The sequence below is a fragment of the Lichenostomus cassidix genome, chromosome 3 (assembly GCF_008360975.1).
Source record: "Lichenostomus cassidix isolate B80296 chromosome 3, HeHo_3.0, whole genome shotgun sequence".
Lineage (NCBI taxonomy): Eukaryota > Metazoa > Chordata > Aves > Passeriformes > Meliphagidae > Lichenostomus > Lichenostomus cassidix.
Genome location: NC_139483.1, coordinates 113,212,112 through 113,226,788, shown reverse-complemented (window position 1 = coordinate 113,226,788; position 14,677 = coordinate 113,212,112). Strand labels below are relative to the sequence as shown.

Here is a 14,677-nt window from a genome sequence, read left to right as displayed (position 1 = left end):
GGACAGGGACCTCCTGTGCATGTTCTCAGGCAACTCTGCATCCAGCTGGTCCTGGTAAAGCATCATTAGGGACTCAGTTGCCAGCAGGACCTCCTCAGTCACTCTAAAATTCTATACCCCATGTTCTGATGTGGGAGAAGGGAGGATCATAGGCTGCTCAGAGCAATGTAATTAATGTGTTATTGGGGACCCCTACTCCAGAGGGGTAGCTTCTGGGGGAAAGCCATGGATCAGAAAGGGTTTTTTCTCACTTGAGGCAGCTATAGGTGCTGGGCAAGTGTCACAGGTCAGAGAACTGCCAGAGGCTGCATGTGCTCAGGGAAACTGCAGCAAAGTCAGGGAGGGAACTGTGTGATTCAAATGTGAATTTTTAGACTATTGAAGGTAACAGTCCTTCCCTTCAAATCATAGTGTCCGTATCAATGAGAGACAGCAGCGAGGCATGGATGAGAGCAAGAGACTGGCTTACCTGATGGACATCAAGACTATAGCAACAGGTGACTGTAACCCTCCCACCTCTCCCCTGTATTTTGCCAGCCTTCCTGATCCCTTTTCATTTTCTGCTCCAGGCAGCACATTCCTGAAGGTCCTCTGTGCATTCCCTCTACCAAGCAGCAGATTCCTGAAGTTCCCCTTCCCTCTGCCTAGCAGCAGTCTACTGGAGACCAGGCTGTACTGCTTTCAGCAGGATGCTGCCTGCTATGGACACAGCCATGGGTGTCTGTGACTGTCCTGGACCCCGACTCTGTGTTGCCTGCACTCCCCATGAGCTGTGCATGCTCACAGACAGTGGGGGAGAGTTGCTGCTGTTGAGAAGGTGTCAAGATAAAATGTCACTGCTGCCTGGTTTTCATGTCACAGTGTCTTTGCTGGGGGCCTTGCCCTAATTAGGTTCCAGGCATTTGATTGCCCTGGCACAGCTTTAAATGTTGAGCACTTTGAGGTACATAAGGTACTGATGTAGCTCCAAGTTCTCAACTTTCAAAGCTTTCTCTTTCTTTCTTTCCTTCCCAAGTGGACCTTGTTGGTGGCTACAATGCTGGCACAATCAGTCATGACAGCAAGATCGATTGGCTGGAGCTGAATGAAACAGGTCACAAACTGCTCTTCAGGGACAAAAAGATGAGGGTGAGGCAGGCCATGTGCCTGGATGGCATGTTTGTGGCATTTAGACATGCCTAAATTGAGGGAGGGGGGTGAGAAACATTTGAAGTTCTCCTGATTTTTTTGCTTACTGCTCCTTGGAGAAAGATTGACCATGTCCAGATTGCCTGAGCTGGCAGTGTTGCATTCTTGAGTCATAGCTAATGCTGAACTTAGTTACTAAACATCTGGCTTCATCCCATCACACCAGAAAATAAAAATGATAGATTATTCTGCTGTACATATGTCTATGGTATTCAAAAAGTCATGTCAGTCAGGTGAAGCCCCAGGTGACTGGAAAAAGAGAAGCATTGTACCCATCTCTAAAAAGAGAAGGAAGGAGGACCCTGGGAGCTACTGACCTGATAGCTTCACCTCTGGACCTTGGAACATCATGGAACAGCTCCCCATAGAAGCAGTGCTAAGGCACATGGGGAACAGAGAGGTGATTCAGGACAGCCAGGGGAGGTAATTCAGGACAGCCAGCAAGGCTTCACCAACAGCAAGTCCTGCCTGACTAGCCCAATGGCCTTCTCTGATAGAGAGACTCCCTCAGTGGACAAGGAAAAGGGCTATGGATGTTGTTTATCTAGACATGTGTAAAGCCTTTCACATAGGCCCCCACAACATCCTTCTCTCTAACCTGGAGAGACATGGATTTGATGGGTGGGCTGTTTGGTAGATACGGAATTGGGTGAGCAGTTGCATCCAGAGGGAAGTGGTCAACGCCTCAGAGTCCCGGTGAACATCAGTGACAAGTAGTACCCCTCAGGGGTCTGCATTGGGACCAGTGTTATTTAATATCTTCATTAATGATACAGACGAAGGGATTAAGTACACCCTCAGCAAGTTTGCAGATGACACCAAGCTAAGGGTTGAATGGCACACCTAAAGGACAGGGCCATCCGAAGGAACCTAGACAAGCTCTAGATCTGCACCCATGGGAATCTCATGAGATGTAACAAAGCCAAGCATAAAATATGTGCTGGACCAATCCCACAGTGAGGGCATCAGGGGAGGGTGGATTCTGCCCCTCTGTCCTATTCAGGTGAGATCCCCATCTCCTGTGCTGCCTCCAGCTGTAGGGTCCCAGCATAGGATGGACATGGACCTGCTGGAGCAAGTCCAGAGGAGGCCACAGAGATGGTCAGAGGCCTGGAACACCTCTTCTGTGAGGAAGGGCTCAAAGAATTTGGATGGTTCATCCTGAAGAGAGAAGGCCCCATTGAGGCCTTAGAGTCCCTTCCAGTGTCTAAAGGGCCTCGGAAAGAGCTGGACAGGGACTTGGGACAAGAGCCTGGACGGACAGGACAAGTGGGGATTGCTTCCCATTGCCGGAGGGGAAGGTTAGATGGGATGTTGCAAAGAAATTTTTCCCTGTGAGGGTGGTAAGGCCCTGGCCCAGGTTGCCCAGAGCAGCTTTGGCACTTTTCATCCCTCAAAGTGTTCAAGGCCAGGTTGAACAAGACTTGGAGCAACCTAGTCTAGTGGAAGGCGGGGGGCAGGGGGCGGGGGTGTTGGAACAAGATGCTTTTTAAGGTTCCTTCCAATCCAAACCATTTTGGGTTTCTATGATTTCTCCAACCATTTTGGTACAGACTGAAACAAGGACTTTCTTGTTGTCTTTTGATAGGTGTGTCATGAGACTAGCACAGTTCTTTCTCATCTTTTCTAGGTGAAGACAAGGAACAGAGACAGTCTGGGACTTTATAGTCATGAGACATCATATGTATTTAATAAAGTTATGCCATGTGTCAGGTTACACCTTCCAAACTGTTATGTTTGTTTCTGGGCAGTGTGTTCTACAAACAACTGATCTCACCTTATTGGCAGCAGTCCTTGGAAAAGGACTGTGTCTGGAATGGACAGTTCAGCCCAAAATTGCGGAGGAAGACCCTTCTTCGTCCCTTAGTTTGTTTCCATGGAGAACTTTAGAGCCCATTTTCCTGTTCCAGCTCTGAAGCTGAGAGGGAACTGAAGTTGCACAAGGCATATTCTGGTCTGTATATGTCTGTGCCATGCCGTAAGGGAGGCAGGATCTGCACATGTTGCTTAAAATGGTGCAAGGGTTTAAAAATATCTTAATTCCTGGATAGCAATGTGTAAATAAGTATGAGGTTTTAGGATGTGTGTGTTGAAAGAAGTCTGTTTCCTGATGGGTAGGGTCTGTTTACAAGAGGCCTACTCAGATGTTCCTGTGATGTTTGTGTGAGCTGGCAGCCCAGCCACAAGTCCAGCTGAGCCTGTTCTCCTCTCTCCCCTCCAGCTGCAGCTCTATGACATTGAAAGCAGCACCAAGACAACCATTCTGAACTATTGCTCCTACGTGCAGTGGGTTCCGGGCAGTGATGTGGTGGTTGCTCAGAATAGAAACAGTCTCTGCATTTGGTACAACATTGATGCTCCAGAGCGAGTCACCATGTTTCCTCTGAAGGTAAAACTCTGGAGACTTTGCCTCCTGCAGTTTCTTTTACTTCTTCCTCACATATGTGGGAGTAGTAAGGGTGGTATGGCAGAAGGAAGACGAAAGGGAACTGTTAGTTTCTCGTGGACGAAATATGAGCTCATTTGTCAACTTTGTGGCAGACATTCCTGGCAGAAGATGGAGCAAGGAGCTGCTTCATGGCTCAGTCTGCTCAGTGAGAACTCATTCAGAAGAACCGTGACTGGCAGAGCTCTCGCAGTGCTGCCCTCACATCCCTGCAACCCCACATACTTCAGGTGAATGTAAGAGTGTTGATAGCTGGTACTCTTTCTAGGGGGATATCGTGGACTTGGAAAGGAATGATGGAAAGACTGAAGTGATAGTATCTGAAGGGGTAAACACTGTGTCCTACACCCTGGATGAAGGCCTCATAGAGTTTGGAACTGCTGTTGATGATGGGGATTATCACAGGTAAGTGCTGGTTACACCAATGGGGATGGCAGGTAGCTCACATCACGTGCCAGACACCTGGGAATCAATGATCCATAAATGGCAGCAGCACAGCTTTCCATACAGAGTTGAACTTCAGACTCTCAGCATGATGTTGGTGCCAGGTCTGGCTGTAATGAACATCAGAGTCCTTCAGGAGAGAATATTCAGCTTTTACCTCCTCACAGCTTTGTGGTTTCAAACTCAGGGAGAGACTGGCCAATCTGGTCCTGTAGACATCGACACGGCTTTGCTGAAGACAGTTGTAAGTTAATTGCAGTGAATAGGGGTGTCTCCAGAGCAGCCAGATGTGAAGTGGTGCTTGGGTGCTTTTACTGCTGCCCTTCCAGGGATGGTGGCAGTGGTATGGAAACATCCAGGAGCTGTGCAGAGTAAAAATTGACTGCCACTGTTACAGGGCTTTTAAAAGTGACCAGGGGAGAAAACTTCATGTGTTCATAGCACTCTTGGCTCTTTAGAGACTTCTTCAGCAGGGACTTGTATTAGACACAGCACTTTAGACTTGTTCCACACTGCTGCAGCCTTCTGCTGGTAATCCGTCTCTTAAGTACCTTAGCCCAGGTAGGAATAATGTAGATCTCTGAATTTTACTCTGCTCTTTCAGGCCCTGTGTTACACTGTCCTCTTCAGAACTGGGCACACCCAGCTGGCTTTATCTTCAGTGCAGCTCTGGTTAGGAGCTCCTGTCTTACAGTCTGGGATTTTCCTCAGAGAGCTCTTCTGTTACTGAAAGTCTGCAAATCTCTCTGTCTCAAGGGCTACTGCATTTTTGGAGACGCTGGAAATGTCCACAGAGACTGAAGCCATGTGGAAGACTCTCAGCAGACTGGCTTTGAAAGCGAGACAGCTGCACGTTGCAGAGAGGTGCATCACATCTTCGTGGCTTCAAGATGGTCTTCTTGCTGGATCCTAGAAACCAGGCTCCAGCTAAAGATGTGGCTCTGTGTATGGTCTGGAGGATTCACTGCATTGGAGACTTAAGTGTTCTCTATGCCAGGAAATTACTTTGCCTTTTCATCCCAGCCAGTAATGCCAGAACCAGGGGTGGGAAGACATTTCTCTGTAGCATAAATTTTTGTTGATGGTATTCCAAAGCTGTGTATGTCAGAGAGCTGACAGACATGAGCAAACTGGAGGCATCACTGAAGCCCGGGGAGGTGAAACATGAGCCTTGGTCATGCTCATGGATTCTCCCATAGGGCAAGGCTAGAGGGCATATCTGAACACAGGTCTTGGCAAAATCCTTCTCTTGAAGTAGGGCTATTCCACCTCTCCCATTGTGAAGCTGGGTCTGTTGCCCAGGTTCTGAATTTCTTTTCTTGGACCAAAAAGGGGCAACAAAACCCGGTTATTGACTAACTGTTTTGCATTTTCCAGGTGCTTTGCAGCTCTGGGAAACATGGCAAAGGCTCGATTTCTGCATGAAACCAATGTCATTGCTGACCAGGCAGCTCAGGAGCACGTAAGTCAAACTTTGCCTGCTCTGCAGTGCAGCAGTTTTCATTTAAACACTTGCATACACAGTATCTTCCATGTCCATGCTCACCAGTGTCATGCTACAAACCAGTACCTCGTCATGTGGAAAGTGCTGACATTATCTTCCATCCATGCCTGCCAGGTCCTTCGCAAGGCTGGCCATTTTATACTACTCCTGGCTTGTCACTGCTGTGGTACTCAACTGCCTTTCATTTCTGTAATGACCCAGTCTCCACCTGCAGTCCCCTCCATGTTCCATTCTAGAGCCTCTTCTTTCCCTCAGCAAACTGAGCTTGCTGCTGTTGTCTGCAGGGTGGGGATGGCACAGACCACTACCTGGTGCGGGCCCGCTTGGCCATGCTAGACAAGAACTACAAGCTGGCAGAGATGATCTTCCTGGAACAAGTGAGTAAAGGAACAAGGAGAGGAAAAGGTTCTGTTTATTTCTGAGTGGGGAGGTTTGTGCGCTACACTGTAAAAGGAAAGGAAGATGTTGCTTGTTCCCCGAAGAGGAGTTTTCACCATGAAACAGGAGGAGCTATTCCTTCTTCTGAGGTGTAGGATTATCCTGAGATGCATGAAGAGAGTGAGGGAGGATGTATATCCATGGAAAGGAGACAGTTCACTTTTTCAAGTGTTTTCTTCACATCTAAACCTGCCCACTGTGAGAGGTCCATGGCAATGTGTTGACTCCTAACCTGGAGCCTGCAGGTTAATGCTTTGCTTTCTGATATAGAACGCCACAGAGGAGGCCATGGACATGTACCAGGAGCTGCACATGTGGGATGAATGCATTGTGGTGGCCAAGGCCAAGGTACAGAATATGGCTGCACTGGGCTGTGGACTGGTCTTGCTTGGTAAATCTTCTGGCTGGGAGTCCATTCCGGGTCCATGTTCTTTTCACCTGCCCTACCTTGCTTCTGCTTAGAAGGGTAGAAGCAAGTAGAAGGGAAGGTTGCACTGTGTAAGTACAGACCCAGATGAATAGGGAGAAAAGCTACTGAAATTAGTTTAGGAGTCTCTGTGGCTTCAAAAAAAAAATGGGTAGTGCCATGATACACAGGGATGGCATTGTGGTTTCTGATAACTGGACAACAAGAGGCCTGGTGCTATGACCAGGTGTTCAGAGCCTGCAGGATGAGCTGGAAAGTGTCTCATCCTACCCAGGTCAACCAGTTCTGTGTTTCTCCACAGGGACACCCAATGCTGGAGAAGTTGCGTCGGGGTTATTACCAATGGCTGCTGGATACCCAGCAGGAAGAGAAGGCTGGAGAGGTCCAAGAGGGACAGGGTGACTACCTGGCAGCCATCAGCTTATATCTGCGGGCAGGGCTGCCAGCCAAAGCAGCACGGCTGGCCATGAGCAGGGATGAGCTGCTCACCAATGGGGATGTCATTGATAGGATCTCCATGGCACTGATCAGAGGGGAACTGTATGAACAGGTGAATGGCCCTTCTTGTTGGGCTTTCTTCTTAGGGGCATCAGGGTCTTTACCCTATCCTCTGCACCTGTGAGACACAAGGGCACTGAACTGGAAGGTGGCAGAGGTAACTCTGTGTTGATAAGTTTGCAGTTAACATTTATGAGGACAGTCTTCATTGTGTCCATTGTACATGGGTGAGGTCTAGAATTACTGTTATTAATCAGGAAAAGGATCACATCTCATTGGCAACATGTCTCCAGAATATGGAGTGTCAGTAATAGTTAAGGAGTCCCTTAGGAAGATGGGAATCAACAGGAGCAGAATCATGAATCAAACTGAAAACTTGATATCACTGTGGAAAAGTCAGTGCTCCCTCATAGCAGAATAAAATATGATGCAAAGATAGTCTAAATGAAAAGTTAAAGAGGCAAAACTAAGGAGTTAAAGACTATCTGTAGAGCTGTGAATATCATAAAGAAGGGATGTGATTATTCTCTGTGTCTAACACCAAAAATTGGTAAGTTATTATTAAGTGACAGTTTTAAAACCAAAGGGTGTTTTTCCCAAAGCACATAATCATGTTAATGTAAGAAAGCAGTGCTGAGTCTGCCCACTGCTCAGTATCCTGGCCAACAGTGGCCTCTGGCAGATGTTTAAGAAAGGAAAATAAAGAACAAGGCAAGCAAATACAGGGTTGCACTACTCCTAGTGTGTTTTCATGGGGTCCAGGAGTTTGCAGCCTATAATGTACCTGAGCAGTTCTACTTTTATTTTTAAGTGCTCTTCATAGATTTTACTCCATGAGCTTGTTAAATTATTGCTTCAACCACATGTAGTTTTTTAGTTAAAATTTTGGCTATGAATTATGTAGTTCAGTTATATGTTGCGTGAAAAAAACAGTGCTTTTTGTTAGCCTGTTTTATGTCTCCTTTACAAATTACATTCCTGTAGTGTCAATTTATCTTCGGCATTTTCTGGCCATTTCATTTTGACCCAAGGGAACTTTGTGCTTTTCCAAACCTGCCATCTTTTCTTAAGCCTTCAGTTGAAAGAACAACTCAGTAACTGGAGCTCCCACTTACTGGAGCTACTGTATGTCATTACCGAAAGTATAAATAACCCAAAAGTGATTAGACAAATCATGGAAGTAGATTAGACAAATCATGCCAGTAAATATGATGGTGTCAGGGCATCATGACACAAACTCGGGGAGCTTCTTCTGTGCCAGTTGCCAGAGATGGACAGATAGAGGAAGACTGACATATACTTGCTCTGCTATTGCAGTCCTTCTCTAGATGTGGTCTTACCACCATTCAAATACTGGAGGAAATGAGCCTTTGGTCTGCCAGGATAGCTGTGCTGGGATTGATCAGCAGAGAGGACAATATTCTCGGCACATGCTGCCTTTCCTAGAAGTTCCTTAATCCCCATGCCCTTGGTTAATGGGGAGGGCAGAGCTGGTGCAGGAGTGTGTGTGGAACTGGTAGGGCATGATGATGGGGGGAGTTGGTGGCTCTGGAAACTGGCACCTGTTATTTGTCATTAGGCTGGAGACCTGTTCGAGAAGGTTGGGAACCCACGGAAAGCTCTGGAGTGCTATGGCAAGGGCAGTGCCTTCCTGAAAGGTACTGTGCTCAGTATGTTCTTCCCCTTCAATCTCCAGCAGGAGCCTGGGTAGTCTGTCCTGGTGGCAACATTGCCTGGAGCCCAGAGATGCCTGGGTGCTCTGCAGCCTCCACCTATCATATCATTCAGTGTGTGTATTTTCACATAGTTGTACTTGCACATGCAGTCCCAGGAGAGTGTCCTGTTCCCAAGCCCTTGACCATGCTGACAGCACCAGCATGGATTTGACCCAGCTCTCCACGGGGGTCTAGGTTACTGGGTAACCCATTGGAGCTGAAGTGGTTTAGACAGTTCCTTAAACTATGACCCTCCTTCTATGCCAAATCCAAGGCCCATGTTTGACCCACAGTTCTGCTTCTTTGCTGGCCTCAGCATGACAGCTCTTGTGTCCCCTTACAGCTGTGGAGCTGGCTCGTCTGGCGTTTCCTGTAGAAGTTACGAAGTTGGAGGAGGCCTGGGGAGACCATCTGGTGCAGCAGAAACAGCTGGATGCTGCTATTAACCATTACATCGAAGCCAGGTAGGGGCAGGGGAAGGCTCTATAAGCAGCAGGATACTGGCAGGGTATAAAGTTGATATATTTGCATTTATCTGTGCTAGGTTTGCCTGAGTGAGCCCCCACTACCCCACTTAGCAGTGCCCCGGTTACTTGTGTGCACCAGCCATTGATGGATGCCTTCCCACATCTCTCTGAAGATCTTACAGCCCTGATTGCTCTTCCCTGCTGTCCCAGTTCTTTTGTCTTCCTTAGCACTACCAGTTACTCAGCTCCTTCATTCTGCTCTAGCTCAGGGAGCTGAATCTAGCAGCAGAGTGCTCTAGTCTCCCTGGCATAGCGCAACTGGAGAAGATGGCTACTGCCTGGCTCTAAAAACTAATGGGTTTTGTTCTAGGTGCTCAATTAAGGCCATTGAGGCAGCTTTGGGAGCCCGGCAATGGAAGAAGGCCATCTACATTTTGGACTTGCAGGACGAATGGACAGCAGCCAAATACTACATCAAGATTGCCCAGCACTATGCAGCTTTACAGGAGTATCAGGTGAGGCCACTGACCACAATCACCACTGCGCTGTGTGTCCCATGGATATACTGAGTGTGGTCTTTTCCTGGCAGGTTGCAGAGGAGCTATACATCAAAGGAGGCCAGACCAAGGATGCCATTAACATGTACACGCAGGCCGGGCTCTGGGAACAGGCTCACAAGGTAGAGCCAGAAGCCAAAGCTTCTGGGAACCTCACCCCACTTTGTGAGATGTGTCTTCCATCAGGGGGTGGTGGTGCTTTGTGCACCAATACCTGATCAACCAGTACTCTTCCCAAAGGATGCATGTAGGACCATCCAGCAGCCAGCAAGAAATCCATTCCTAGTATTCGCATCCTGACCGTGCCCTTTTTTTTCTCACAGCCCCACGTGGGTGCACCTCTGGCTTAAATGGCCCTCTCCAAGAGCTGGTTCTGTGTGCATTGTGACAGTGACAAGTGCTGCCCATTCTATGCAGAGCATATAGCATGGATACTTGTTTGTCAGATGGGAAGGAAATTGGTTTTCTCCTTCTCCTTTACTGCCATGTGCCAGGAAATTGCTGTTCACTGTCTCCCATGTGTGTTCCTTCTGGCAGCTGGCAGTCAAGTGTATGAACCAGGAGGACGTGACTGTGCTGTACATAACCCAGGCCCAGGAGATGGAGAGGCAGGGCAAGTACAAAGAAGCAGAGAGGTGAGTTTCTTCCAGTACCAGTACCAGTCCAAGACAGAGCCCTGAAAAATTGGCTGTAATGAGGAGGAGCCCTTTCCTGGGTTAGGAGTAGAATTCGGGACTGGGATTTGAAATGGTCAGAGGAACTCTTTCCACACACAGAGGTATTTCAAGATGCAGAGAGATTTCAGGGACTGGTCATGTCCTTGGCTGAGCTGTTTGGGTGTGCTTGTGTTCCCAGGCTGTACATCACTGTGAATGAACCTGATTTGGCGATCACCATGTACAAGAAGTGTAAGATGTATGATGAGATGGTTTGCCTAGTAGCCAAGTACCACAAGGACTTACTCGGAGATACTCACCTGCACCTGGGCAAGGTGAGTGCATCTCATGGCAGGGGATCAGCTAGACCAAGCAGGGGCAGGAGTGTTGTTACAAACGAGTGTTTACAAACGAGATCACTAAAAAATCACTGGCAAGGGTATGAACAAAAGTCAGATTTAATATTAAGCGACAAAGCACAAGAAGTTCATTGGCAAGATTCACTCTACTACTTACAGGACAGCTAAGGCACAGCAAGGGAAAACAAGCAACGACAAAACCAAACCAAATCCAGGCGATCAAAACAGAAACAAACTGAGAACTGTCTCAGGGTGTGTGTGGGTGGGTGTGGGTGTGTGCGCAGCTAAATGTGACAAAAAACAGTGTGAGCAAGGATAGAAAGGAACATGGCCTAAAAGCTTAACACTCAAACTTTACAGTACTATAACTTGACTTATACCTTAAGCCTAACAATTTAAAATAGGAGAAACACTTAACTTACACCTAATTGAACTTTATTTGTAGCTTCACCGTAACAACCTAACAGAGGAATAACACTTAACAGGATTTAACCCAACTTGTAACTTTGAAGTTATACTTAGCAACTCAGCAGAACAACAATTAGTGGTACTTAGCTTGTAACTTGATGTTTAACAACTTTGCAAAAGAACAATACTTAACAGCATTTCAGTAAGTTTATAACTTAACCTTACTTACAGGCCTAACTTACTTAGATATCCAAGGTACTTAAACATCTAAGAAAGCAACATTTCTCCCAAATTTGCTATAGGATATGCACATATTTATGCACCCAGACAGAAAGAGTCAGTGCTTATAAGGTACCTGGGAAAAATTCCCCTCAGAGGTCAGTGAAATACTTCAGGTGCTTTTGCATCTCCCAGCGGGTGAAGGATCGGGCCTCGAGGAGTGAGGATATCGGCATAGGACATGTCATTTTTCGGTGATCTTCCAAGTACAGCAAATCTGAGAGTTTGCTGGCTCTGAGAGGTGTATCCCCCTAGAGTGAGATCACTGGTCGCAGTCCACTGCAGTTCCAGGAGAGCTCAAAAGAGTCTCATTTTGGACTGTTGTTTATAGGGTCGCAAGAGAGTGGGTTTCATTCATAACTATGATTCATCCTGGCCAAAGTTTGGGTCAGCGCTTTCTTTGAAAGTGTGAGAGCAGGAATGTTATGTGATTCAGGCCAGAGGAATATTTTCCAAGGCTTGTCATAAGGAAACCAGAAGCTTGTTAGCAGTTCCTGGGAGCAGACAGTGTTTCTGATAAGCTTGGAAAGAGCTGAACTCAGATGCTGTTTTCAAGGCCAAGGCCTAACAAGCGTTTCTCAGATCACACTGCTGCTTAGAAGGGAGGAGGCGGGAATGCACCCACTGCAGATATGACTATCTCATTGTCTCTGAGTGCAGGAGCTGGAGGCAGAGGGGCGCTTGCAGGAGGCTGAGTACCACTACCTGGAAGCCAAAGACTGGAAGGCCACAGTGAACATGTACAGAGTGAATGACATGTGGGAAGAAGCATACAGGGTAATTATCATTCACAGCTCCCCACCTGTGCAGGGATCAGGCTCTAGCTATGGGATCCTGGTGGGAACTGCTTTGTCTCTGCTCACTGCAATATTAGAACAGTCAGTGTACACTACCCAGCCTCACCACTGCCCCAGCCCTGGAGGCCTATGGGCTTTCCACTCTGCAGCATTGCAGTCCAAAAGCAGGGCTTGACCCCTTTCCTTTCTCCTGTGCTGCTTTCCTCCAGGCACTGCTCTGTCCCTGAGCACTGTGTCCTGTTGTACCACCGAGGTGTTGCTCTGGCCACAGCCCCCAGCACTGCTCTTCTCAGTGAGGGTATGGAGTGCTGAGGTCACTTCTGCTGTCCAAATGGTGATGTGGACTGTGCTGAGGCAGCAGCTCTTTGCTCTGCCGTATATGCCTTTATCTTACTCTCCCACTCATCAGTCCAGCGGTGGTCATAGAAGGGTTCCTCAGGAGGGAGCAGATGGTTTTAGTGCTCCCTCGTGTGGGCAGGCAACACATGAGAGGGACTCAGTCTGCTCAAGGTGAAACAGATACACTCTTTTCTTTGGACAGGTGGCCAAGGCACATGGGGCCGCAAACTCTCATAAGCATGTGGCCTATCTGTGGGCGAAGAGCCTGGGTGGAGAGGCAGCTGTAAAACTCCTCAGCAAATTTGGACTTTTGGAGATGGCCATTGACCATGCAACAGACAGTGGGTATGCTGGTGCCTCCACCCAGCACTTCCCTCCCCTCTGCCTAACCTGAGAAAAAATGGGTAGGCCAGGATAACTGTGTGCACCTGGTAGCTGCAGGTCCAGAAAATGACATGTCTTCCTATCCCACCATACTTCACTCAGGCATTCACTTCCTTGACACAGCCCACTTCCAATCTTTATGTCAGTCTCTCAAATGCCAAGTCCGAGCTAGGCAGCAAATGCAGTTTGTCCCTTAACCACTGCAGGGGAAGCCTTGTGAGAGCCTCTGAGCATGAGAGGAGGTACTCCTCATGTCACCATAGGTAACTGCCTGCCACAAAAGCTTTGGGCCTGCTCTGTACCTGGCCAGGTCTCTGGTTGCACGGCCATTAATTACTGCTCTTCCACAGGCTCCCACATCTCTCAGCTCCTGCCTTGGGCTTTAACAGCAGGTGTGAAGGAGCCGTATTTTCTTAGTGGGGACTCAAAAAGCTCCTGGTCAGGAACAGGAGGAACGGGCAGTGCTAATTCACTTGGGACCCCCTGTATTCCCCTTTCTCCTCTCCCAGTATCTTGTGCCCTACTTGATGTCTTGTTCTTGTTGAAGGCATACTCTAACAGCGCAGAGTCCTTCTCTCCTTCATTGCAGGGTCTTTGAATTTGCTTTTGAACTGGCCCGCCTATCCATGAAGCAGAAGATGCCAGACATCCACTTAAAGTATGCCATGTTCCTGGAAGATGAGGTAATTTTTCCCCCTGGAATAGGTGCAAGTTCTCTGGTCCCTCAGGTAACTCAGCAGTTGTGCCTGGGCTGCTGCAGCTGTCACAGTTCTGGCTGCAGTCACTGCATATCCAAAGGGCTCCATGATGACAGTCCCAAGCTGCATACACCTTTGTTTCATAAATCCTCGCTGCCTTGCAGTAAGTAGAGGAGGTCATGTAATGATATCAGAACAGGAAGGCGTGCAAATTAATCACTTCCTCTCTTCTAGGGCAAATTCGAAGAGGCTGAAGGAGAATTCATTAAAGCTGGGAAGCCCAAGGAAGCCGTGCTGATGTATGTGTCCTTCCACATCCTGGCCTGCTGCATCTGCTCTCTCCATGCAATGCCAGCCCGGTTGCCTCTTCAGCATCAGGCTGCTCCTTGTCATCCCCCTTGTTACATCTCATGTCCCTGTTAAATCTCGTGCCCCCAGGTTTGTGCATAACCAGAACTGGGACGCTGCACAGCGTGTGGCTGAGGCTCATGACCCAGACAGCGTGGCTGATGTGCTTGTTGGACAGGCACAGTTTGCCTTTGAGCAGAGAGAGTTCCAGAAGGCAGAGGCCTTCCTCCTGCGAGCACAGAGACCTGAGCTGGCCATAAAGTACTATAAGGTGAGCGCAGTCTGTAGCAACACCATTGCCTTCCTCACTGGACAAGAACCCAGTTTAGATGAAAGAGTGAAATACACCTCCTAGCTCTCCCTGTCAGCTTTGTAGCCGAGGAGAAACCATTTACTCAGGGGTTCTAGAAGAACTTAATTCCAGCCTAAGACTGAACCAGTGGATTTCGCAGCATAACTTTGTGCTCTCACAGTTCCTGGAGGATGTATCCTGCCAGAATATGGGTGGTCCTCGGGGCAGCACAAGTGGGTGCATTTGGAGACTGTAAGTGCCCATTCCACAGAGGTAACTGGAATGGATGAGCATGTTCCCCTGAGGTGGTTTGGGTAAGTGGATAGACACAGGTGCCATTTTGGGGGAGGACAGAATTGGATAGTGCTACTGTGGTTGTTTATTCTACTGGGTTGTCTGGCAAGATGGCATGAGGGGCTAGATGAGTTATGTG

The 14,677-nt window shown here is 48.0% G+C and overlaps 1 protein-coding gene across 7 annotated transcripts in view; it reads left to right on the top strand.

Annotated features, from left to right (window-relative positions):
* IFT172 (intraflagellar transport 172) overlaps window positions 1-14,677 on the top strand; it is a 37,907-nt gene that overhangs the window by 11,730 nt on the left and 11,500 nt on the right. For all 7 annotated transcript variants that reach the window (XM_085057344.1, XM_085057343.1, XM_085057345.1 and 4 more), the window contains 20 exons: window positions 412-497; window positions 1,016-1,128; window positions 3,410-3,577; window positions 3,903-4,039; window positions 4,835-4,942; window positions 5,456-5,540; window positions 5,867-5,959; window positions 6,291-6,368; window positions 6,749-6,997; window positions 8,525-8,603; window positions 9,004-9,124; window positions 9,498-9,642; window positions 9,717-9,806; window positions 10,222-10,319; window positions 10,540-10,675; window positions 12,047-12,163; window positions 12,725-12,867; window positions 13,496-13,589; window positions 13,839-13,903; window positions 14,043-14,223. In XM_085057344.1, the coding sequence (XP_084913470.1) occupies window positions 412-497; window positions 1,016-1,128; window positions 3,410-3,577; window positions 3,903-4,039; window positions 4,835-4,942; window positions 5,456-5,540; window positions 5,867-5,959; window positions 6,291-6,368; window positions 6,749-6,997; window positions 8,525-8,603; window positions 9,004-9,124; window positions 9,498-9,642; window positions 9,717-9,806; window positions 10,222-10,319; window positions 10,540-10,675; window positions 12,047-12,163; window positions 12,725-12,867; window positions 13,496-13,589; window positions 13,839-13,903; window positions 14,043-14,223 (2,386 nt within the window). The remainder of the gene's footprint in view (window positions 1-411; window positions 498-1,015; window positions 1,129-3,409; window positions 3,578-3,902; window positions 4,040-4,834; window positions 4,943-5,455; window positions 5,541-5,866; window positions 5,960-6,290; window positions 6,369-6,748; window positions 6,998-8,524; window positions 8,604-9,003; window positions 9,125-9,497; window positions 9,643-9,716; window positions 9,807-10,221; window positions 10,320-10,539; window positions 10,676-12,046; window positions 12,164-12,724; window positions 12,868-13,495; window positions 13,590-13,838; window positions 13,904-14,042; window positions 14,224-14,677) is intronic.